We start from the raw sequence: 24,771 nt of genomic DNA on the forward strand, positions 1-24,771 counted from the left end.
TGTGCTGCCTCCTGGAGGCTCACCTCAGCTCTAAAGGCACACATAGGCTCAAAGTGAAGGGATGGAAGATGATACTCCAAGCAAATGGCAGCCAAAATAAAGTGGGTGTAGCCATACTCATATCAGACAAAGTAGACTTCAAGCCAAAAAAGGAACAAGAGACAAAAACAAACAGCATATAATGATAAAAAAGACAACTCATCAAGAAGACATAACATGATTTATATATATATACACACACACAAGCACCTAACAGAGGAGCATAAACATTTATTTATTTATTTATTTATTTATTTATTTATTTATTTATTTATTTATTTATTTATAAATTAACAGACCTAAAGGGATGGAGAAACTGACAGCTACGGGGACTTTAACACCCACTGACATCAATGGATAGATCACCTATACAGAAAGTCCATAAGGAAAGAGTGGTCTTAAATGAAACATTGGACGAGATGGATTTGATAGATTTGTACAGAATATTCCATTCAAATGCAGTAGAATATACATTCTTCTCAAGTACATATGTAATTTTCTCAAGGATAGACCATATGTTGAGACACAAAACAAGTCTCAATAAATTCAAGAAGCTTGAAATAATATCAAGCAATTTTCCAATCCAATGGTATGAAACTAGAAGTCAACTACAAGAAGAAAGCTGGAAAAATCTCAAATATGTGGAGACTGAATAATATGCTACTGAACAACTATTGGATCAATAAAAAAAATCTGAAGACAAATGAAAATGAAAATACAACATACCAAAATCTATGGGGACAGCAAAAGTGTAGTTTATGGCAATACAGGCCCACCTCAAGATGTGAGAAAAATCTCAAATAAACAATCTAACCTTGCACTTAGATGAATGAGCAAAAGAGCAAACAGAGCCCAAAGTCAGGAGAAGGAAGGAAATAATAAAGATCAGAGCAGAAACAAACGAAACAGAGACTAAGAAGACAATAGAAGAGATTAATGAAAATAAGAGGTGGCTCTTTGAAAAGATAAATAAAATTAACAAAAATTTAGCTACATTCACTAAGAAGAAAAGAGACAAAACCAATAAACTCAGAAATGAAAAAGGAGAAATAATGGATACCTCAGAAAAACAAAGGATTTCAAGAGAATATTATGAATATATACCCCAACAAACTGGACAACCTAGAAGAAGTTACTGCAATCATATAACCTTCTGAGACTGAATCATGGAGAAATAGAAAGTCTGCAATGGATCAATGAGGAAATCAAAGCTGAAATTAAAAAATACCTTGAGACAAATGATAATGAAAGCACAACCACTCAAAACCTATGGGACACAGCAAAGGCAGTGCTAAGAGGGAAGTTTATAGCGATACAGGCCTTCCTCAAAAAAGAACAATCTCAAATAAACAAGTTAACCCACCACCTGAATCAATTAGAAAAAGAAGAACAAAAAGCCCCAAAAAGCAGCAGAAGGAAGGAAATAATAAAGACCAGAGAGGAATTAAATACAATAGAGATTAACAAGGCCATAGAAAAAATCAACCAAACCAAAAGCTGGTTTTTTGAAAAAGTAAATAAAATCGACAAACCTCTGGCCAAACTCACAAAGAAGAAAAAAGAGAGAGCACAAATTAGCAAAATAAGAAAGGAAATTGGAGAAATTACAACAAACAAAATAGAAATACAGAATATCATACGAGAATATTATGAAAAACTATATGGAACCAAACTGGATAACCTAGAGGAGATGGACAAGTTTCTGGAAACATACTGTCCACCAAAACTGAATCAAGAAGAAACTGAACACTTGAACAATCCCATCACTAGAAAGGAAATAGAAATAGCAATTAAAAACCTCCCTACAAATAAAAGTCCAGGACCGGATGGCTTCACCGGGGAATTCTACCAAACATACAAAGAAGAACTCATACCAGTCCTTCTCAAACTCTTCCAGACGATTGAAAAGGAGGGAATACTCCCAAACTCATTCTATGAAGCCACCATCACCCTGATACCAAAACCAGGCAAAGACACTACAAAAAAAGAGAATTATAGGCCAATATCACTGATGAACATAGACGCCAAAATCCTCACCAAAATTTTAGCAAATAGAATCCAACAACACATAAAAAAGATTATACATCATGACCAAGTGGGGTTCATCCCAGGGACACAAGGCTGGTTCAACATATGCAAATCAATCAATGTAATACATCACATCAACAAGAGAAAGGACAAAAACCACATGATCATCTCAATCGATGCAGAAAAAGCATTTGATAAAATTCAACACCCATTTATGATAAAAACTCTCGCCAAAGTGGGTATAGAGGGAACATATCTCAACATAATAAAAGCTATATATGACAAACCTATAGCCAGCATAGTTCTCAATGGTGAAAAACTCAAAAGCTTCCCACTAAAATCTGGGACAAGACAAGGATGCCCACTATCACCACTCCTATTCAATATAGTCCTGAAAGTCCTAGCCACAGCAATCAGGCAAGAGAAAGAAATAAAAGGGATCCAAATTGGAAAAGAAGAGGTAAAAGTGTCATTATATGCTGATGACATGTTACTATATATAGAAAACCCTAAAAGGTCCACAAAAAAGCTACTAGAGCTGATCGAAGAATTCAGCAAGGTAGCAGGTTACAAAATTAATGTTCAAAAATCAGTTGCCTTTCTTTACACTAACGATAAATCAACAGAAAAAGAAAGTAAAGAAACAATCCCCTTTAAAATAGCACCCAAAGTAATAAAATATCTGGGAATAAATCTAACCAAGGAGGCGAAAGAATTATACACAGAAAACTATAAACCATTGATGAAGGAAATTAAAGAAGACTTTAAAAAATGGAAAGATATTCCATGCTCTTGGATTGGAAGAATCAATATTGTTAAAATGGTCACACTGCCCAAGGCAATCTACAGATTTAATGCAATCCCTATCCAATTACCCAGGACATATTTCACAGAACTAGAACAAATCATAATAAAATTTATATGGAACCATCAAAGACCTAGAATTGCTAAAGCATTACTGAAGAGAAAGAAAGAGGCTGGAGGAATAACTCTCCCAGACTTCAGACAATACTATAGAGCTACAGTCATCAAGACAGCATGGTATTGGTACCAAAACAGACATATAGACCAATGGAACAGAATAGAGAGCCCAGAAATGAACCCACAAGCTTTTGGTCAACTCATCTTCGACAAAGGAGGCAAGAATATACAATGGAATAAAGACAGTCTCTTCAGCAAATGGTGTTGGGAAAACTGGACAGCAGCATGTAAAACAGTGAAGCTAGAACACACCCTTACACCATATACAAAAATCAACTCAAAATGGATTAAAGACTTAAACATAAGACAAGATACAATAAACCTCCTAGAGGAAAACATAGGCAAAACATTATCTGACATACATTTCAAAAATTTTCTCCTAGAAGAAATAAAAGCAAGAATAAACAAATGGGACCTAATGAAACTTACAAGCTTCTGCAGAGCAAAGGAAACCAGAAATAAAACAGGAAGAAAACCTACGGAATGGGAGAAAATTTTTGCAAGTGAAACCGACAAAGGCTTGATCTCCAAAATATATAAGCAGCTCATACAACTCAATAAGAAAAAAATAAACAACCCAATCCAAAAATGGGCAGAAGACCTAAACAAGCAACTCTCCAAGGAAGACATACAAATGATCAAAAAGCACATGAAAAAATGTTCAATATCACTAATTATCAGAGAAATGCAAATCAAAACTACAATGAGGTATCACCTCACACCAGTCAGAATGGCCGTCATTCAAAAATCCAAAAATGACAAATGCTGGAGAGGCTGTGGAGAAAGGGGAACCCTCCTACACTGCTGGTGGGAATGCAGTTTGGTGCAGCCACTATGGAAAACAGTGTGGAGATTCCTCAAAAGACTAGGAATAGACTTACCATATGACCCAGGAATCCCACTCCTGGGCTTGTATCCAGAAGGAAATCTACTTCAGGATGACACCTGCACCCCAATGTTCATAGCAGCACTATTTACAATAGCCAAAACATGGAAACAACCTAAATGTCCATCAACAGGTGACTGGATAAAGAAGATGTGGTATATTTATACAATGGAATACTACTCAGCCATAAAAACCGACAACATAATGCCATTTGCAGCAACATGGATGCTCCTAGAGAATGTCATTCTAAGTGAAGTAAGCCAGAAAGAGAAAGAAAAATACCATATGAGATCGCTCATATGTGGAATCTAAAAAACAAAAACAAACAAACAAACAAAAACAAAGCATAAATACAGGACAGAAATAGACTCATGGACAGAGAATACAGACTTGTGGTTACTGGTGGCGGGGGTAGAGTGTGGGAAGGGATAGACTGGGATTTCAAAATTGTAGAATAGATAAACAAGATTACACTGTATAGCACAGGGAAATATACACAAAATGTTATGATAAATCACAGAGAAAAAACTGTGACAATGAGTATGTATATGTCCATGAATGACTGAAAAATTGTGCTGAACACTGGAATTTGGCACAACACTGTAAAATGATTATGAATCAATAAAAAATGTAAAAAAAAAAAAGAAAGTCTGGACAGGCCTGTCACTAGTACAGAGATTTAAAAGGTGATCAACAAGCTCCCAAACTCAAAAGTCCAGGGCCAGACGGCCTCATAGGCAAATGCTACCAGACATTCAAAGAAGATTTAATACCTATCTACAGATTCAATGCAATCTCTGTCAATATCCAAGGACTTTTTTTCACAGAAAATTTATATGGAACCACAAAAAACCCTGAATAGCCAAAGCAATCTTGAGAAAAAACAAACAAACCTGGAACTCCCTGATTTCAAACCATATTACAAAATCATAGTAATTAGAACAGCATGGTACTAGGGGAAAAAAAGATACATAGATGAATGAAAAAGAGTTGAGAGCCTAGAAAGAAACCTATACATATATGGTCAATTAAGTTATGACAAAGGGGCAAAGAACACACAGTGTAGAAAGGATAGTCTCTTCAATAAACGGTGTTAGAAAAACCTGGCAGCCACATACTACTCAAATACCACTCAGCCAAGAAAGATGAAATCTTGTCATTTGTGACAAGCTGTATGGACATTGAGAATATTATGCTAAATGAAATAAATCAGACAGAAAAAGGTAAATACAGTATGATTTCACTCATATGTGGAATATAAAAAACAAGCAAAAAAAGAAAAAACCAAAATAAATGAACAAAACAAACCAAACAAAAATAAAGATGTAAATACAGGGAACAGAATAGTGGTTACCAGAGGAGGAGGGGCGGGAAGGCGAAAAGGTCTGCACTGGGATGGATGGAAACTAAATTCCTAGTGGTGAGCGCGCTGTAGGGCACACAGAAGTAGAAATATAATGTAAGCTATAAGGATTAAGAAATATAATGTACACATGAAACTTATATAATGTTATAAACCAATGTTACCTCAATAATAAATGAAAGTTTAAAAAATAAAAACTGTGTTTCATGGAAAAAGTGGCCAGTTCAGCTGCCAGCTGAAAGAATTGTGTAAGTAGTTGTGACAACCACTGGACTTCAGTATGCAGCGCTTTCTGTCACCACACTGACTATTAGAATTGTTAAGTGTCAAGGCTTAATTAATTTTAATACATTTTATTGCTTTATCAAGTAAGTGAAACTGATTAGTAAGTGAAACTGCCCCCTGCCATGAGCATGTAGCAGTGATTTTGATTACTATTTGGTACCACTGCTTTGATTTGTGTTAAGGAACCAGCAGTTTTACCAACCATTGCTTTTGCACCATTAATGCAACTGTCAATCCAATAGGAAAGCAAATAACATCTTAGTATTAGACAGATAATTTTGACCTTGCTGAACTTTGGAGACTCCAGGAATCCACAGATCACATTTTGGGGACCACTGCTGTAGTATATCATAGGAATCATAGGATATGTGTGTTTTCAGTTTTACTAAATATTGCTAAATTTCTCTCCAAACTGGTTATCCCAATTTCTATTCTGTAACAGTAGGATAATATTTGGCCATAAGTCACTAAGACCCAGAATAACAGTGACTTAAGTAAAAGAGAAAATTTGGTGATGCTGTGTGTGGTTGAACACATAGGATATACTCAGTGGAGGCCCTGGAATTACACAGTGCCCAGGTTTAGAATGGCCAGCCCTGGGCGTCGATGGTGTCTCTGTTCCTTGAAACCCTTTATGATCCAGGTTTCTTTTATCTTGTTCTGCCTTTGTGTCCTCCATTCCCAAGGTTACTTCATGATTCAACAAGTGCTTCCAGCTTTAAGCCAACAGGGATAAGAAGGTCTGAGTCGGACGATCACACACCTCTTGCCTGCAGTCTCTTAAAGGAAATATCTAGAAACAGCCACATGCTACTAGCTACATGGGAGACTGAAAACTGTATTTTATTTTAGAGGGCTAAATGGCTGATTAAAAATCTGGATTCTACAATTATGTGGGACAGTGAGCAGTTTCTGCTACAGCCCACTTCTTTGGTCGTTCACAGGTCCATGCATTCTTTTTTCCTGTGTATGGAACACCCTCACTTTATCCCTAGGGGGATCATTTGCAGAGGTTTCACGTAGCTTAAAGCTCAGGTTCCTTGAGTTATGCATTTTGTTCCAAAAGGTCTAGCTGTAGATCCTTGTGGACCAGGGATTTTAAAAAATGAAAAGATACATTTTTGCTTCCCAATATAATCAATTTACAACAATTTATAAATTTAGTGGTTTATAAACTGAAAAATATTTTATGTGTCCCAAGCATACAAGAGAGTAAGAGTAGGATAAGTTCAATAAAAACCCCTATTAAGAAAAGGCAACACAGGCAACATGTAAGTCTGGTCCACGACACTTTCCAAATCCTATTGAGCAGAAATAGTGAAGGCCCTTCCCTGGCAGGAGAGAAAGTTCCTTGTTTTGGCAGCCCCCAGCCATGTTCTCTGGGAAATTTTCCCTTTCCCATTCTGCTTCATATCCATATCTGAAGATGGCACTGAAGTGCGTGCCCTTCTGGGGCCGTGCAGCCTTTTCTGTGGGATTGAATGCTTACTGGGTTTTTTGTAGGGGTTACTTTAGGAGGCAAATGGTCACAGGCAAGTGGTCCCAGGCAAACTAGGATTGCTGTTCTTCACAAAATTTCACTAATGATCAATTCTAGATTCTTAACGTGAGTTGGGAAGGGTTCTTTCCTGCTATTTTCTGAAGTGTTTCTTCTAGAATACGTACAGCTTCTTCCTTTAATGTTTTTTAGAATTCACCAGTAAAGCAATCTGGGTCTAAAGCTTTCTTTGTAGGTAAGTTTTAAGCTGAGAATTCAGTTTATTTAATACCTATAGGTCCATTTGGATTTTCCCCTTCTTCCTGTTCCAGCTTTGATAATTTGTGTCTTTCGAAGAATTTATTCATTTAATCTAAGTTGTCAAATTTATTGGCAAAAATTAGTTTATAGTAATTTTTATTATCCTTTTTGTATCTATTGAATCTAAAGTAATGTCCCTTATTTCATTTCTGACGCTGGTAATTTATGGCTACTCACTTTTTTCCTTAATTAGTGTAACTAGAGGTTTGTCAACTTTATGGAATTTTTCAAAGAACCAGCTTTTGGTTTTATTGATTTTCCTCAATTGCTTTTATGTTTTCTGTTTCACTGATTTCTGTTCTTTCCTTCTAGTTCATTGGTTCTTCTCCCTTCCAGCCTTTACATTTAGCCTAATTTTTGTTTTTATATTAAAGTCCATTTCTTGAGACAGCCTACAGTTGGGTCTCACTTTTTTATACAGTCTGACAATATCTGCATTGTAATTTAAGTGTTTAAAACATTTCCATTTAATGTAATTATTGACATTTTTGTTTTAAATCTACCATCGTGGCTATTTGTTTTATATTTGTCCCATTTTACCTTTATTTAATTCCTCCTCTTTTTTGCTCTCTTTTGTATTAAACAAACGTGTATAAGAATTCCATGTTATCTCCACTCTTAGCTAATTGGCTCATATCTCTGTAATTGTTAACACATATTCTCCAGGGTTTGCAGTATACACTTTCAGGCTATCACGCCACCTCAGCTTACTACCTCACATATAAACACCTCACAGCAGTGGGTCTCCAGTTCTCCCACCCTGTGCTGCTGTCGCTGTGTGCTCTGTTCACACACAGCGTTTTAGACTCTATAACACACCGCCGATCTAAGAAGTGGATACAGTCAATTGTATTTTAAAGAAATTCAAACATGAGAAAAAGTCTTTTAGGATTACTCTCAGTCCTCTTTATTCCTTTGGGTAGACCCAGGTTCTTTTCAGGTATGTTTTTATTCATTCTAAAGAACTTATTTTAATGTTTTTTGTATTGTGTATATGCTAGTGAAAAATTATCTCAGATTTTCCTTTTGTACAACAAAGGAAACTATAAACAAAAGGAAAAGACGACCTACAGAATGGGATAAAATATTTGCAAATGATGTGACTAACAAGGGCTTAATTTCCAGAATATATAAACAGCTCATACAGCTTAATATCAAAAACAAACAACCCAATCAAAAAATGGGCAGAAGATCCAAACAAACATTTCTCCAATGAAGGCATACATTGGCCAATAGGTACATGAAAAATGCATAACATCACTAATCATCAGAGAAATACAGATCAAAGCAGCAATGAGATATCACTTCACACCAGTCAAAATAACCATCATTAAAAACTCCACAAACACTAATCAAACTTATAAGCTTTTGCACAGCAAAGGAAACCATAAGCAAAACAAAAAGACAACCTACAGAATAGGAGAAAATATTTGCAAAAGATAAGGCTGACAAGGGCTTAATTTCCAGAATATATAAACAACTCAGACAACTTAATAAGAAAAAAACAAACAACCCAATCCAAAAATGGGCAGAAGACCTGAACAAGCAATTCTCCAATGAAGACATACGAATAGCCAACGTGAACATGAAAAAATGCTCAGTATCACTAATTATCAGAGAAATGCAAATCAAAACTACAATGAGGTATCATGTCACAACAGTCAGAATGGCCATAATTCAGAAGTCCACAAATGATAAATACTGGAGAGGGTGTGGAGAAAAGGGGACCCTCCTACACTGTTGGTGGGAATGTAGTTTGGTACAGACGTTATGGAAAACAGTATGGAGATTCCTCAAAAAACTAAAAATAGGCTTACCATATGATCCAGCAGTCCCATTCCTGGGCATATATCTGGAGGGAACCTTAATTCAAAAAAACCACAAGTACCCCAATGTTCATAGTAGCAATATTTACAATAACCAAGACATGGAAGCAATCTAAATGTCCATTGACAGATGATTGGATAAAGAAGAGGTGGTATATTTATACAATGGAATACTACTCAGCCATAAAAAAGCCATTTGCAGTAACATGGGTGAACCTGGAGAATATCATTCTAAGTGAAATAAGTCAGAAAGAGGAAGAAAAATACCACATGATATCACTTATATGTGGAATCTAAAAAAATGACACAAATGATTTTACTTACAAAACAGAAACAGACTCATAGATACAGAAAACAAACTTATGGTTACCAAGGAGGAAAAGGGGTATGGATGGATAAAGTGGGAGTTTGGGATTTGCAGATATGCACTTCTATACATAAAGTAGATAAACAAGGTCCTACTGTACAGCACAGGGAACTATATTCAATGCCTTATAATAACCTATGATGAAAAGTAATATGAGAAGGAATATAGGTATGTAGAACTGAATCACTATGTTGTACACCAGATATTAACACAACATTGTAAACAGACTATACTGCAATTTAAAAAGCAGATTATAAGCAATTAAAGGCAGAATTGGTGAGCTAAAAGATAAATATCAGAATAAATTATCCTGAATATTACCTGGAAAGACATAGAGATGGAAAATGTAAAAGGTCAGGGGCTATGGAGGCTAGAACAAGAAGGTCCAGCGTAAGTCTTATTGGGGTCCCAGAAGGAGGAGAGATGGAATGGAGCAGAGGCAACATTTGAAGAGATAATTTCTAAACTGAGGAAAGAGAATTCATATAGATAAGAATCTCAGTGAACCTTGGCAGAACAAATAAATACACCACACCTAGGTATACTGTATTGAAACTTCAGAACACCAAAGACAAGGAAAGAAGTCCTAAATGTAGCTGGAGAAGAAAAGGTAATTACCTTTAAAGGAGTGGCAGACTGAGAGGCGGCTTCTCATACCAACAAGGGAGTTCAGAGGAAGACAGTGGATGATGATGGAAATGAACTACCTGACATAGTAGTCCATATCTAGTAAGAATATCTTTCAGGAGTCAGGACAAAAAAATAAAGGCATTTTTAGACAAACTGAGAGTTTACCTCCCCAAGCTCTCAATAAAGAAAATTCTGAAGAATGCACTTCGGACCAAAGGACACTTTTAAGGTATTTAGATTTCAAAGATTGTTGTTATTTCCTAATGACAATCCCTTAAGAAAAAAAAAGCTTCAACTCTGATTCATTATGATAATAGTTTTTCTCATTGGTAGAAATCTGTTTTCTGAAAGATATAACTATTTGTGAGAATTCTTTCTTAAACTAAAAGAAGGATATTTTTTTTACTGTCCTTTCCTGTAAGGCATAACAGTATTGCAAATCCCATGGCTTTGGATCCCTTATTGGAACAGAGATGAGAATATACTGTTTCTTTTAACACTGGATTATGTTGGTTTGCTGATGGAAACAATCCAGAAGAGAAGCTGGTGATTCCAAAAAGGGGGCTAATTTCAAGCAAGGAACTTGATTTGGTAATGAGAAAAGTTGGAAGATCAATAGGCTGGAGATCTGTGGTGGTTTTATAACACAGCCTCCAAATTCTTTGACACGCCTCCATTGAGAGTTGGTGTCCATGGCTGCTCTCTTGAATATGGATGGGATTGTGACTGCTTTAGCCAACAGATACGACAAAAGTGATGCCATGTGACTTCCAAGGCTAGATCAGAGAAGGCCATGCATCTGCCCCCTGGCCTTCCTAGGACACTCACTCTGGGGGAAGCCTGCCATTCTGTAAGAAGCCCAGCTACCCTGAGACTTCTATGCTGGAGAGGCCAGGTGTAGGTGCTGGTTGACAGCCTCAGCTGAGCTCCCAGTCAACGGTCAGTGACAACTGCCAACCTTGTGAGTGAGCCATCTTGGATGTCCAGCCCAGCTTACCTCTGGCTATAAACAAACTGCATGAGAAACCCCTGACAAGAACTTCCCACTGGAGTCCTTCCTGAATTTATAACCTAAAAACTATAAGTAAAGTGGTTGTTTAATTCCTCTAAATTTGGTGGTAATTTAGTACACAGCAGTAGTACCGGGAACAAGTTTCTTACGGAGTCAAATAATTGTGGATGTCGTGGTAATAAGAAAGCAAGAAAAATCGGAAGTGATGGTCAGAGAATTGTGAGCTTAAAATCAAGATTCAAGAGGTAGTGAAGCTACTAGTTATGACAGAATTCCCAATAAAGTATGGCTCATAAGCTTTTCATTTTTTGTTTCAGCTATTGGCATTTAAAATTTTGTGTTTGTGACTTCCGTGCTATGTGAGTGAAATAAAAGACAGATAGTTTGCATTTGTTTATTTTCTAATCTATGAGAAAATTGTCAGAAAGTGTCCCCTGACTTTCTAGGATTGATCTGTGGTCAAGACTGCTGAGACTGTGTTGCTGTTCCAATCTTCCATTGTAAGTCCAGCCAATTTTGTGTTTTGTACTAACTGTACCATTAGTGGACCACATACTATCAGACTGTTGGCTGGTCAGAAGTCAAGAGTGTTGGATGGGTCACTTATGTGGATGTTCATGTTAACCAGTTTGATGACAAGACTCAGGATTGAAAGGAAAGCTGGGAAGTTTTGGTCAAAACTGTTTGTGAATTCTGGGAAGAGATCTGGAGTTTTGTGGGGAAAATCAAAGAGTGGTTAATACATCCAGACTCCTTGAACCCCAGAAATGAAGAATGTTCTTAGTGTTACTAAAATTGAAAAGACAAATGATGAAAAGGATTTAATCCCCCAGACCTGGTAGAGCCTATAAGCCCTCATTCACTCATTCATTCACATATTTGCTGACCACCTACTGTGTGCCAGGCACTGGGCTTGGAGCTTGGAAGTTTAAAGAGAGATAAAATACTGTCTCTGTTCTCTTGCAGCTCTCAATCATTGAGAGGGAAACATACATTTATAAATGTCATTCTTACAAAAACACTGTAATTGAGATAAAATATAAATTGTTGTTGGACCACAAAAGAGGGCACCATCTGCCCCTGGCCATAGGCCTTTTCTCTCGGCTGGAAAGATTGCCATCCAGAGAATGATGTCACCTTTCCCATCTTGCGTGAGCTCCTTCTGTCCTGTGGTTTCCAAGCATCAATCACTCAAGAGCCTAATCCTTCAGAAATAATTTTCTACAGAAATAAATGGACAAAGAAATATCAGGGCATATAATTTCCATCAAGCAAAAAGGAATAATTTTACTGCCACCTTGTTGAAACTCCAGCATCCCTCTTTAGCCAAATCGTCTCCACAGTCTCCCTATCCTGCTGCTCCTAACTTTCTTTAATAACCATACTGGGAGTGGGTGGGTTATAGCTCATGCTTAGCATGTGCAAGGTCCTGGGTTCAATCCCCAGTACCTCCATTAAAAAATAGATAAACTTAATTACCTCCCCCCAAAACAAACAAAAACAAAAAACAAACAAATAACCATACTCACAACCCTGATCTGTCCTTCCCCCACTGCAATATCAGATAACCCTCACCGAATGTGACTCCTCCAGCTGGATTTCAACCACTTCTCTCCCTATGCAGCTCCACTTGAAGCCAGAACATGTTGATACCCTAAAAAGTGCCAGTAACATAGCTGGTGCTCAAGAAATAGTTTTCCAATTGAATGAACATAGTCTCAGGGTTATAACTTCACTCAGTGCCCATGAATACCTCAGTCCAGCCTGCGCAGCCTGTACTATGTACTGAAAAGTTCAGTTTTGGCCTCAGTCAGCATAGTCTGTATGGCCAACTCCGAGTCCAGCCGGATCAGCATCCCGTGGTCAGATACCTCTGTCCGGCACTGTTCAGCACTCGCTGGGGAATCAGCGCCTCCAGCTCCGATCAGTACCTGCAGGGGAAACAGCTCCTCCAGCCCCAATCAGCTCGTTTTAGGGCGAAATTTCCGTAGACCCAATCAGCACCCTTTGTGGGACAGCTCCAACCAGCCCTGATCAGCACCCAGACGTGGACAGCTCCTCATCCTCTGCCCAGTCTCCGTATGACTGACTCAGACCCAGACTTGGGACCTCAGCTCTTCTGTTCTGATTACTTGGGACGTCAGCGCAGCTCCTAGAGCAGCCGCACCCACCCCTCCACTAGCCCCCCCCCCCCAAAAAAACTCAGTTAACCAGAGGTCTGCTGACCGACTTCCCCACCGCAGTTTCTTCATTTAAGCTCTCACCGCACAAACTGATCCCGCATTCTTACCAATCCACTTTTCACCTGCCCCCACCCCGAAAAAACCAAACTGCACACCCGATCATTCCCCAACCAGAGCCTCTCAGTCAAACCATCTTGTCTCCTCCAACCAGCTTCCCCGCCATCCCCTCCGCCCTCCTCCCGGGTCCGCCCTCCTCCCCTCCCCCGGATCCTCCCTCTTCCCGGGTCCTCCCCTCCCTTCCCCCAGTTCGCGCTGCCGCGGTGTCCTGGCGTCGAGGTGTGCCGGCGGCGGGGTGTCGCAGGGCGTGTCACGAGGTGACTCGGGGCGGGCCGAGGGCGGGCAGGAGGGAGCGACAAGGGCGTGCGGGGCTGTCGCTCTGGGCACCCCTCCCCCGCCGCAGTCGGCAGGCCTCTCCCCGGAGAAGATGGCGGATCGGGCGGAGATGTTTTCTCTTTCCACCTTTCACTCGCTATCGCCGCCAGGCTGCAGGTACGCAACTGGGCGCCCCGGGCCTTGGCAGGCCCTTTCCTTCCTGCAGTCCCCTCTCTGACCCAGTGCCCAGACTCCTCCGACCCGAACCTGCCACCTCACCCCTATCGTCTACTGGGTACCCAAGCCCCAGGCCTCTCTCTAGTCCTGACTCCTGCTCCCCATCCCCCACCCCTGGGTTCCTGTTATCTCCATTTTTGTCCTCCTTTTGTCCCCCCTCCTCCAGCCCAATGACCCTCCACCCCCGATTCCTGCTGAGACTCAGTGCCGCACCCAGCCTGGACAGCCGACCCTTCAAGGGTGGAGGTCGTGGACTGAGCATCTGAGGGGCAGCCTGCCTGGGCAGGATGCTGAGCACACCCTCTGTGCTTGGCAGTGTCCTTTTGGCCTTGTTGGGTTTCTTTGGTGGAGGCCTGGCCTGGCCTGTCGGGCTCAGGGAGGGAGAGAATTGAAATCAAGCCTGGAGCCTGGGGGAAGGGACTAAGGTGGGGAGAAGCCTGAACCTCCGGGTGTAGGCCTGCCTTGGGTGGGAGTGGGGGACAGAGTGGCCAGACTCTGCTCCTAGAACATGCTCAACCCCTCCTCCTCCTTCTACTGCTGCAGCTTCATCTCCCCCTCCCCCTTCTCTGCTTAGCCCGACTCCCCTGAGGCTGAGGCTGTGACCCAGAGGGGCCTGGAGCCAAGCACAGAGGGAGGAGAGGCTGCTCGCTCCATGAGGGAGGAGGACTGGGAGGAGGGTTCGAGGGACAGGCAGCTCTTCTGGGCTGATCATGGCTCAGATGGTGGGAGAATCCATTGGAGAGTAGAGTCTGAAGTCCAAGATAACGGCAGGATGCAGGTCTGGGAGTCAGGGCTATGGAGGTCACAGGGCCCAGGATCCGGGGGGTGGTCTCTCTGGCCCCTCCTCAGGACCATCTCCCAGATGGAGAGTCCAGAGTTGGTGACTCGGTCAGGAGCCCAGTCCTTGCTCTCTTACCCTGGTCTCTTCATCAGACCTCCCCAGGACATAAGCCTGGAAGAATTTGATGATGAAGATCTGTCTGAGATCACCGATGACTGCGGTTTGGGCCTCAGCTATGACTCGGACCACTGCGAAAAGGTGGGAAAGGGGCTGGGGGCATAGAACTCTCTGAAGGGAGAGTCTCACTTGGGCTCTGCTTAACGTTCTTTTCGGGTTTTAGGGCGGGTCTAAGCTTACCCTTGGAACAAGAAATCCTCTGATTGCCTCCTCTCTCTTGGCCTCTTGACCTGGGTTCTTCCTTGATGTCAAACCTACATTTTTCTAACAGACTATAGGCTCTCCATTGAGGGCCTTCCCCAGCAGTCCTCGCCTGACCTCCATCACTAGGCTAGCTTGGGGGAGGGAAGATGTGCCTATGCTTTGGTGCCCTCTGTCCTCAGATCACTTCTCAGAAAGATCTAACCCCTTCCAACTGCCATCTCAGTTTGTCTCCTCCTCAGCCCTTTCCCCACCTCTCAAGCCTCCATCTGTCTGCCTCATGTCTCCACCCCTGAAATATTTTCTGCCCCCATCTCCTGCTTCTCCTCCTCCCTATCTCTCCATGTTTGTTTTCATTCAAGAACATTCCTGAGCAACTCCCAAGTGGCAAGTGCTGGGGGCTTCCTGGTGCCTCGGGGGAAAGCAGGACCAGTGTGGCCCTTACCCTCTGGAGCTTATATCTAGTAGAGGAGAAAGACATGTGAAAGGCAGTGGCAGCCTGGGTGTCAACGACTAGATTCCAACGGGGGGACACAGGTGCAAAAAGGAGAAACCACCCGAGAATGAGGCCATCGGGATTTTCCAGTGGAAATGGTGCACAACCATGCCCTTCAGGAACACCAGCAGGAGCTGGCAGATGAGGGAGATAGGAGAGAATGGAGGAAAGGAACTGCTGGCAAGGGATTATCTGGTCAAAGTTCCTAACCTGAGGTTGGTGCGAGCTTGGTGAGTCTTGGGTGCTAGCTGTCTTTCTTTCAGGCATCCATTTGATATTTACTGAGCTTCCAGTGTGGGCCAGGTTCTGTTCTCGGTGGGGGGCAGGGTACACCCATGTACAGTATGTACATGGCCCTATCCTGGTGGAGCTTGCAGCTTGATGAGGAAGACAGAACCAAAACTCTATGGTAGTTATGAGTTGTGTTAAAATGCTATGATGTAAAGAGTGCTTGTGTCACATGTGATGGGGTTTGGGGGTGAGATGAGGCTGACAGGTGGGTTGTGGAATCTCTGTCACCCAGACTTAAGAGTTTGGGCTCTTAGTTACCAAAAACTGGAGTGATCCTTATGTATCCTAAGCCGATAAAAAAAAAAAAAGCTGTTGGTGGAAAGCAGAGTGAACTCTGCTCCCCTTTCCTGCCACCTGGGATCCCCAGTCACTGTTCTACTCTGGCCCAGCTCTGTCCTCTTCTTTCCTGCAGGACAGCCTCTCCCTGGGGCGTTCGGAGCAGCCGCACCCCATCTGCTCCTTCCAGGATGACTTCCAAGAGTTTGAGATGATCGATGACAATGAAGAGGAGGAGGAAGAGGAAGAGGAGGATGAAGAGGAAGAGGAGGAGGAAGGAGAGGGAGAGGGCAAGGAGGGAGGAGGCCCTGGCTCAGAGGACACTACTCAGGAGCCCCTGATCCCCTCCCCCTCACTGGAAGAGCCCCACAAGCATCGGCCAACCACACTCCACCTGACAACATTGGGAGCCCAGGTGAGCATCCAGACTCACAGCATCCTGGGGCTAAACTGGGGTTCCTAGCATCCAGGACTCTGGTCCCCATGGCTGCCTGTCCCCTCTTACTCCTGAGAACTGGGACCCTTCCTCAACGCTGCTTTCCTAACCTCCACCTCTCAGGACTCCTTGAACAACAATGGAGGGTTTGCTCTGGAGCCTCCAGGCTCCTGGCAGGAGACAGTGCTGTGCCCACCCGCCCAGGAGCCCCTCAAAGGTGAGTTAGACCGCAGGTTAGGGGTGCATAAGAAGCAAGGGGGTAGGAGTAGAGGGGAGTGGCCTGGCTGATGCACCTCCTACTCTGCAGAACCGCCCGCCCCGCTCCCACCCACGGACCTGAGCCCCTGTGGGGCGCAGTCACCTTTGCGCCCAGGTTGCGACTGCGAAGGAAACCAGCCCGCAGGGCCCTTGGCACAAGGTGGGGCCTCGCCCTCCTCAGATCCGGGCATAGAGGCCGACCTGGGGAGCTCTAGCGGAGGCCGCGGGGGCCGGCGCAGCAGCCAAGAGCTGTCGTCGCCGGGCTCCGACTCCGAGGACGCAGAGGGCGCGCGCCTGGGGCGCATGATTTCGTCCATCTCAGAGACGGAGCTGGAGCGGAGCAGCGACGACGGCAGTAGCAGCAGCGGCCGCTCCTCGCACCTCACCAACTCCATTGAGGAGGCCTCATCTCCCGCCTCGGAGCCTGAGCCTGAGCCTGAGCCTCCGTGCGAGCCCCCGCGTCGCCCTGCCTTTCTGCCCGTGGGCCCCGATGACACCAACAGCGAGTATGAGTCAGGGTCCGAGTCTGAGCCAGACCTCAGCGAGGATGCCGACTCGCCCTGGCTGCTCAGCAACCTTGTGAGCCGCATGATCTCCGAGGGCTCCTCGCCCATCCTCTGCCCAGGCCAGTGCCTGTCTCCCGCTTCGCGTTCTGCCGCGGAGCCTGCAACGCCCGCCGGTGGGACCCCTGAGGCCCCCGAGGCGGCTACCGGGCCAGGCGGCGTGGAGCTGGTGGACATGGAGACGCTGTGTGGGCCGCCGCCCCCTGCGCCCTCCGCACCTCGGCCCGGCCCCGCGCAGCCCGGGCCTTGCCTCTTCCTCAGCAACCCCACGCGAGACACCATTACGCCGCTGTGGGCCGCTCCAGGCCGCGCTGCCCGCCCAGGCCGCGCTTGCTCCGCCGCCTGCTCGGAGGACGAAGAGGATGAGGAGGAGGAGGAGGAGGCTGGGGATAAGGCAGCGCCCCCTGGGGGCAGAGGCTCGGGCCCTGCGGCGCTGGACGCCTCGCTGGTGTACGATGCAGTGAAGTACACGCTGGTGGTGGACGAGCACACGCAGCTGGAACTGGTGAGCCTGCGGCGCTGCGCTGGCCTGGGTGACGACAGTGAGGAGGACAGTGGTGGCGAGGCCAGCGAGGAAGAGGCAGGGGCTGCACTGCTGAGTGGTGGCCAGGGCCCTGGGGACGCCTCCCCAGACAGCCCCGACCTCACCTTCTCCAAGAAGTTCCTCAATGTCTTTGTCAACAGCACCTCTCGATCTTCCAGTGAGTGGGGGGTGGGGGAAGGGGGTGGTCCCAGGGGAATAAGCTGCCTCCTAAGCCCCAGGGCCCATGCAGATCCCCAGAGTGCCCAAGGCAGCCCGAGGGTCTGCGGGTGGTCAGGGCTGGGCGTTGCCCTCTTCTCCAGGACCTAGGCCTGGGGCTTTCCCCAGACCCCCGTGGGGTGGGGAGGGCTGCTCTGCCTCCAACCCCTGATGAGCTGGTTCTCCCTCCCTCCCCACCTGAGGACAACCCACACCATACTGTTGGGGGCCGGGGGGAACTGGCCAGGCCATCAGGTACTTTCTTTCCTCCTCCTCCCTTCCCCTGAGTCTCTGTCTCCTGTTTCTGTCTCTCAGGCACTGAGTCTTTTGGCCTTTTTTCCTGCCTGGTCAATGGGGAGGAGAGAGAGCAAACCCACCGGGCCGTCTTCAGGTACAGCCTCTCCCCCTTGCCATTGCCACTGGTGACCCTCCTGAGTCTGCAGATGTTATAGGACACTGCTGGCCTCCTGAGCCAGCCAGTCCTACCCCTGCCCCAGTGACCTCCCACCTCTGACCTGATCTCAGGTTCATCCCTCGCCATCCGGACGAGCTGGAGCTGGATGTGGATGACCCGGTGCTGGTGGAGGCTGAGGAGGATGACTTCTGGTTCCGTGGCTTCAACATGCGCACAGGGGAGCGTGGTGTCTTCCCGGCCTTTTATGCCCACGCAGTGCCCGGCCCTGCCAAGGACCTGCTGGGTGAGGCCCCATCCCCAGGGAGTCTCTCGTCACCCCAGACTTCCTCTCGCTCACCTGACCTAGCCCCTTGTGACCCTCCCCCAGGGAGCAAGCGGGGCCCCTGCTGGGTGGAGCGCTTCGACGTGCAGTTCCTGGGCTCCGTGGAGGTGCCCTGTCACCAGGGTAATGGCATCCTGTGTGCAGCCATGCAGAAGGTCAGTCTAGAGGTGGGGACCCCAGCCCCCAGGCTGGCACAACCTTGAAGACCCCAGGCCTCTGCCCTCTTCCACAGAGGGTTCAGGGGATGCCTTGGGGACCTCAGATGCCTGGCCCTCCAGCTGTGATTCAGAGGCCTGGGCAGGCAAACCCAGGACAGTGCTTAGCAGCTGTCCCCCATCACCTCCCACTGGCCCTTCCTCCCCTTCAACTTGTCCTATTCCTACCTGAACATCAAGACCAGCTCTCACAGACCCCTCCCTGGGAGTCATTTGCTCATTCACTGATTCACACAGTGGACACTGAGTGAGCGCTGTCCATCTGCTGGTCCTGTGATTGAGCAGGAGAGCAGTAGGGGTGCAAGACAGCCCTGTATCCGGAAGCCCCCACTCAGCTCCGGAGACATGCAGTGAGGAGGCCTGGGTCGGTGGGAGGAATGGAAAGAAGGTGAGGCAGGCTGTCCCGGGACTGAGGAATGGCCAAGACCACGCTCCCATCTTCCAGAGCCAGTGCAAGAAGTCTTCGGATCTAATCTAAAATGTTCCCCCAGGAGGGAAAGACATCCTTGTAGGCCCTTGAGACCCCCTTCTTCCCTGGCTTCTTCTCCAGATTGCCACTGCCCGGAAACTGACCGTCCACCTACGTCCTCCTGCTTCCTGTGACCTTGAGATTTCTCTTCGGGGGGTCAAGCTGAGTCTAAGCGGAGGACCCGAGGTGGGGGTGTGAGGACCTGAGGACAGGGGAGGCTGGGGGGTGTAAGGCAGGAGGGTCTGACTGAGGGACATCTGGCAGGGGTGGCTGGAATGGCCCTGGGCCAACTCCACCTAACCTGGCGCACTCCTGCTTCTCCCCTTCTAGTTCCAACACTGCAGCCACTTTTTCCAGATGAAAAACATCTCGTTCTGCGGCTGCCACCCCCGCAACAGCTGGTGAGAGCCTGAGCCACCCCATAGTCCCCGAGGGCTGCCCGCACACAGTCCCGCCTTCCACCCCCCACACCCATTTAGCTCCATGAGCTGAGCCCCCACATGGCACCCACTCTGCTGGGCTCAGGAGACAAGGATCAGACAGACACACAGACAAGTAGTGCTGGAAGCACCTGTAGGGGATCTGGTGGACGTCTGTATGGGGCTCCAGTGGTGGGGCCACTCAAGAGGCAACTGAAGAGCACTCTGCAAGCCTTGAAAGACAAGTAGGTGATAGGGTGGGTCTTCTTGGCTGGGGGCCAGCTGAGCCAAAGCTGTGGGCAAGGGACACTAGGGTCTTGGGGAGCAGCTGGAATAAAGCTTGAAGGACACTTGGGGTACCTGTGTCCTTCTGACTGTTCCAGGGAGCTTGTACTTAATCCCACTGATGGTGGGGTCACAGTATGACAGGTTGACAAACTGGCTCTGGCTGCTGGGCAGAGTGGAAGGACCCGGGTGCTGCGTCCTGCAGGCATTCAGGAGGAGGGGCAGGCAGGACCTGGGTCGATAGGATGTGGTTGATTGGCTGACCTGGAGGGAGAATCAAGGGTGACCTGGGTGTTAGGAAGATAGGAGCCCACATACCAAGAGAAGAGGTATGTGAGTGGCCAGTCAGGCTGGTGGTACAGTATCCAATCGCAGACGCAGTGAGACTGACGTGGCTGTTGTTACGTGGGTCTGAATGTGGAAAGGAGACCTGGGGGGAGGAATGTTTCCAAGCAGGTGGGTAACTTTGGCCATGAAGCACATAGGAAGCCAGACAGAGTGAGAAGAGACTGGGCTGAAAGGGGAGAAGCATGACCACTGTGTGCCCAGCCAGACTCCTGCGCACGGATCCCAGTGCCCCAGATGAAGGAGAGAGAAGGAGCTACCCAGCGAGGGAGACAGAGGCACACAGAGGCTCAAAGCGCCCGGTGGTATTTGGAGAAGTGGGTCCTCAAGGGAGGCAGGATGTGGGAAGGGCAAGCTGCTGCTGGGCCTGGCCTGTGACCGATGCCAAGGCCAGCACATGTGTCACCTGGACGTTGTGGCAAGAGAGTGAGGAGGGCTGTGTCTGCTGGCCGGCGGTGATATCAACCCTCAGCGGGGTCAGAGTCCTGTTTGGCGGCTTCTCCATTGACAAGGGAGGTGGTTTGAGGGGTCCTCTGTATAGGTGCTGCTCTGAGGGATGGAGGGCTAGGGTAGAGGGCCAAGGCTTAGCCCGGACGGTGGGCCCGGGGTGGGGCTGGGCAGGCTCATGGTGTCATGTGACATGACAAGGAAGAGTCAGCCAGGATGTGGTGTCCAAAAGACAGGGGAGAGGCCTGGCTCTGTGGTCCAGGCTCGGGGGAGGGCGAGGGTAGGGGAGGCACAGAGATGGATGGCAGTGGCTGGGGAGAAGGAAGACGCAGCTGGACACCCCTGTGGTGAAGAAGTTCACGTAGGTCATTAACTCTTCACAGATGCCCAGCACTGTGTTTGGACAGGGACCCAAAAGGGGGACTCAAATCTTCAAATCCCATGAGCCGCACATTTCCCTCACCCCAACTCTCTCCTTGAGCCCTCTGTCCCTGCCTCTTCTCCCCAGTCACTGGGGGCTGAGGTGTGAGTCCGCCTTGGCGTCCCTCCATGCCAACTCTCCCTGCCACCCTGCAGCTATTTTGGCTTCATCACCAAACACCCGCTGCTAAGCCGCTTTGCCTGCCATGTCTTCGTCTCCCAGGAGTCGATGAGGCCCGTGGCCCAAAGTGTGGGGTGAGTGGGTCCGGAGGGTGGGTATAGGATTAGGGTTGGGCCAACGCGAGCAATGGCTGGACTGGCGGGGCAGGGAGCAGAACCCATGCAGCAGTGACCTGGGGGGTGAGCAAGCTGGGAGGATGCGGGGATGAGGTTTGGGGAGACTTGGGGACAGGGGAGGTGGGAGAGGAGGAAGGTCAGGTGAGAGTGATGGAGGTGGAAGGTTGGGAAGGTGGTAGTTGGAACACTTGGGCAGGAGCGTTGGGGGATCCTGGGGATGGAAAGGGCACAGTTGCATTGCCCGTGGGGGTGGGGGTGAGGGTGGGGGTGGGAAGGCAGCATCGAGGCCAGACAGTAAGGGAAGTGGTCTGTGCTGCGGACATGGTTGCTGGGCCAGGAGTGCTGAGTGAAGCTGGGGGGTGATGTGGGCAGGCCCAGGTGGGGGGGCTTGGGGGCTTTGGGGGCTGAGGACTCTCTCTCCCCCAGCCGCGCCTTCCTGGAGTACTACCAGGAGCACCTGGAGTATGCCTGCCCCACCGAGGACATCTACCTGGAGTAGCCGTCCTGCTACTGGGAGCAGCTGGGGCTGGAGGTGTCTCAATAGGCCACCGCAGCTTTGGCAAGGACTGGACTGGGGGCACGTGGGATCTGACATCCAGGGAGTCTCCGGGCTATGCTGGGAACTCTCCTTGCTCCCCTGGGGCTGCTGGAGAGTGGAGCCTGCGCCTCCGCTTCCCCTGATCCATTCTCTCTCTGTGTCACCTGGTCTGCCCTTGGCCTCCCTCCTCTCTCCTCCTGTCTGTCTCTGCCCCCTCTGTGCCTGCAAACCCTCTCCCTCTGCTCTTTACTTTGGGGTCAGAACTGGGAGGGGTGTGTGGCGGAAGCTCCCAGGTGATTCCCCCCTCCCACTCGCCCCCTGTGATTTATAAAGGAATTTTAATTTTTATAGTGAATATCAAGGAATCTTCCCATCCTTGACCATAGGAACCAAGAGAGGGACCCCATACTGCCCCCCACAGAGGTCAGGGGAGGCGGGAAGGAGTTCCTCAGAAGGGCCCTGGGGGGACTAGGAGCCGTTCCTGATGCTCACCCCAAGCCCCAGACGCTGCTAGGAGGAGGTGCCCGGCCCCGGGCCCCGGCCACACCAGCACCTGCTTTGCCGCTGCAAACACTCCCCGCAGTCCAGCACCTCAATAAACTCTCTGCTTGGTGTGACCCTGGCTGTTTCTGGGGTTGGGGAAGCAGGCGCAGGGCCAGGTGCCGCCCATGGCACGGGGACCAAGCCGTGAGGAGGTTTACCCTTTCAGTGCTCTCCAAAACCATGTCGGGAATTCTCCCCAAATGCTCCCGGTTGGTCAGCGAGGAAGCTGAGACCAGAGAGAAGCGGTCATGGGATGTGTGTTCCTTCCACCTGTGCAGGAGTGGGTGTGCAAGGGGGTCTGAGGGTGTGCGTGCTCATGACTGTACGTGCGCGCTTGTGAGTGTGTGTGAGACAGCAGGGGTCAATCTGCTTCAATCTTAAGCCTGGGATTTTCCGAATTTTCCACAGAAAGCCAGAGGAAAAAAGGTGACTATTTTTCACTATGCCCTAGGTGATTATAGATGCTACCTCCTGGAGAAAGGGCTTTCCTGCTCTCCTGTCCCTGAATGAGCCCCAGCTCTCAGGTGCTGAGGTCAGCATGCAGTCAGTGCCTTCCTGAGGGTGGGCCTGGGCCCCTAACCCTGAGCCCAGGATGAGAGCAACACCAGGAAGACAACAGGCGAGGCTACGAAACAGGAGTGAACAGCTGCAAGTTCAGACAGATTCATTCCCTGAAGACTGAAAACTGCTGTCTGTAAAAATCACACACTCTGCTCTAGTCAAGGGCAACCAGCAAATGGAAATACAGTCACAGCATTAGGGGTCAGTAAATGCCCCACACCTTCAGCATTTGGGAAGCCCCTGCTCAGGCCAGGGCTCCAGACCAGCGGCACGCCAGCACCCGGGAACATGGCAACCACGCGGCAAGAAGACCAAGTAGAGCATCTGTGGGAAAACGCTCCTACTGACTGAAATTGAAAGAGGCGTGGATGTGTTTGTTGGAAGCTTGTACCTTCTCTGCTGCTGGGCGTGGGGCGTGCCCTCCGACCCCACGGCTGTAACACTCGCCTTCTGCTCTCTGTCCGGAGGGAATGCCCCACACCCCCCAGGCCCGTCTCAGGGAAGGCGCCATTTGCTCAGCCAGCCTGAGTCCCTGCTGGGCTCAGTCCCTCCCCCACTCATCTTCCCACTTCTTTGTATCATTAACTTTTCCCTTCCTGCTGGCCCTTTAGGACAGCTGTTGGACATGCTTGGGCTTCCTTCACCTGGAACAGCTCCTGCTCTGTGGGGCCTCCCCACACCTGCCCACTTCCTCCACCTCTCTGGCCCCTTCCTGCACCTCGCCGAATGTTCCTTCTCAGACCTCGTGGTCTCCAGCTGCGCTGCGCTCCAGACCCCCACTCCGGCTCTGTCCTGGGCTCTCCCTCGCTGGCTTCCTTCCTCCCCGAGGACTCACCTTCCCTGTGCTGAGGGCCCCAGCGGCTTACCTCTGACCTTCAGTGGCACTCCCTGGGCCAGCCACTGGCCGGGTGCTTTGTGAGTTTTCATAAATATAGTGACCCTCGCAAGGGCGCTGGGGTGCAGAGGAACAAAACACAGGCACAGAACTTACATAAGCCTTTCCCCCACCTGCCCCCATTCTGTGATCTGTGTTTTACGCTTTTTTCCACTTTCCTGAGCTGGAGTCCTGGAGTCACCCTAGACTGCCCCTGCTGTCACCTTCATCCCCACCCCGTCACCCCTACATCTGCCTGTCCCCCTCCCTGCCTCTACTTAGATCAAACCACCTTGAGTTGTTGCCTGGATCTTTATGCAACAAGCAGCCTCCTCCAGGCTCCCTGCCTCCACCTGTGTCTGCAAATCCACCTGCACCTGCAACCAGACCAGGATT

General features: G+C 47.8%; 1 protein-coding gene across 3 annotated transcripts in view; it reads left to right on the top strand.

Moving 5' to 3' along the window:
- The window catches only part of MAPK8IP2 (mitogen-activated protein kinase 8 interacting protein 2), a 31,295-nt gene extending 8,281 nt beyond the window's left edge, over positions 1–23,014 (top strand). Inside the window, exons 1-12 of one of the 3 annotated variants that reach the window (XM_006212555.4) lie at positions 13,548–13,947; positions 14,941–15,046; positions 16,366–16,644; positions 16,789–16,882; positions 16,973–18,187; positions 18,541–18,616; positions 18,751–18,923; positions 19,008–19,117; positions 19,728–19,832; positions 19,977–20,047; positions 21,719–21,817; positions 22,286–23,014. In XM_006212555.4, coding sequence (XP_006212617.1) covers positions 13,883–13,947; positions 14,941–15,046; positions 16,366–16,644; positions 16,789–16,882; positions 16,973–18,187; positions 18,541–18,616; positions 18,751–18,923; positions 19,008–19,117; positions 19,728–19,832; positions 19,977–20,047; positions 21,719–21,817; positions 22,286–22,358 — 2,466 coding nt within the window. In that variant the 5' untranslated portion in view covers positions 13,548–13,882 and the 3' untranslated portion in view covers positions 22,359–23,014. Of the gene's footprint in view, positions 1–13,547; positions 13,948–14,940; positions 15,047–16,365; positions 16,645–16,788; positions 16,883–16,972; positions 18,188–18,540; positions 18,617–18,750; positions 18,924–19,007; positions 19,118–19,727; positions 19,833–19,976; positions 20,048–21,718; positions 21,818–22,285 lie in introns of those variants that run through there. The other 2 variants (XM_015246411.3, XM_031673594.2) reach the window with 2 other exon arrangements.
- The last annotated feature ends 1,757 nt before the right edge of the window (positions 23,015–24,771 follow it).

Source organism: Vicugna pacos, chromosome 12 (genome assembly GCF_048564905.1).
Source record: "Vicugna pacos chromosome 12, VicPac4, whole genome shotgun sequence".
NCBI classification, from domain to species: Eukaryota; Metazoa; Chordata; class Mammalia; order Artiodactyla; family Camelidae; genus Vicugna; species Vicugna pacos.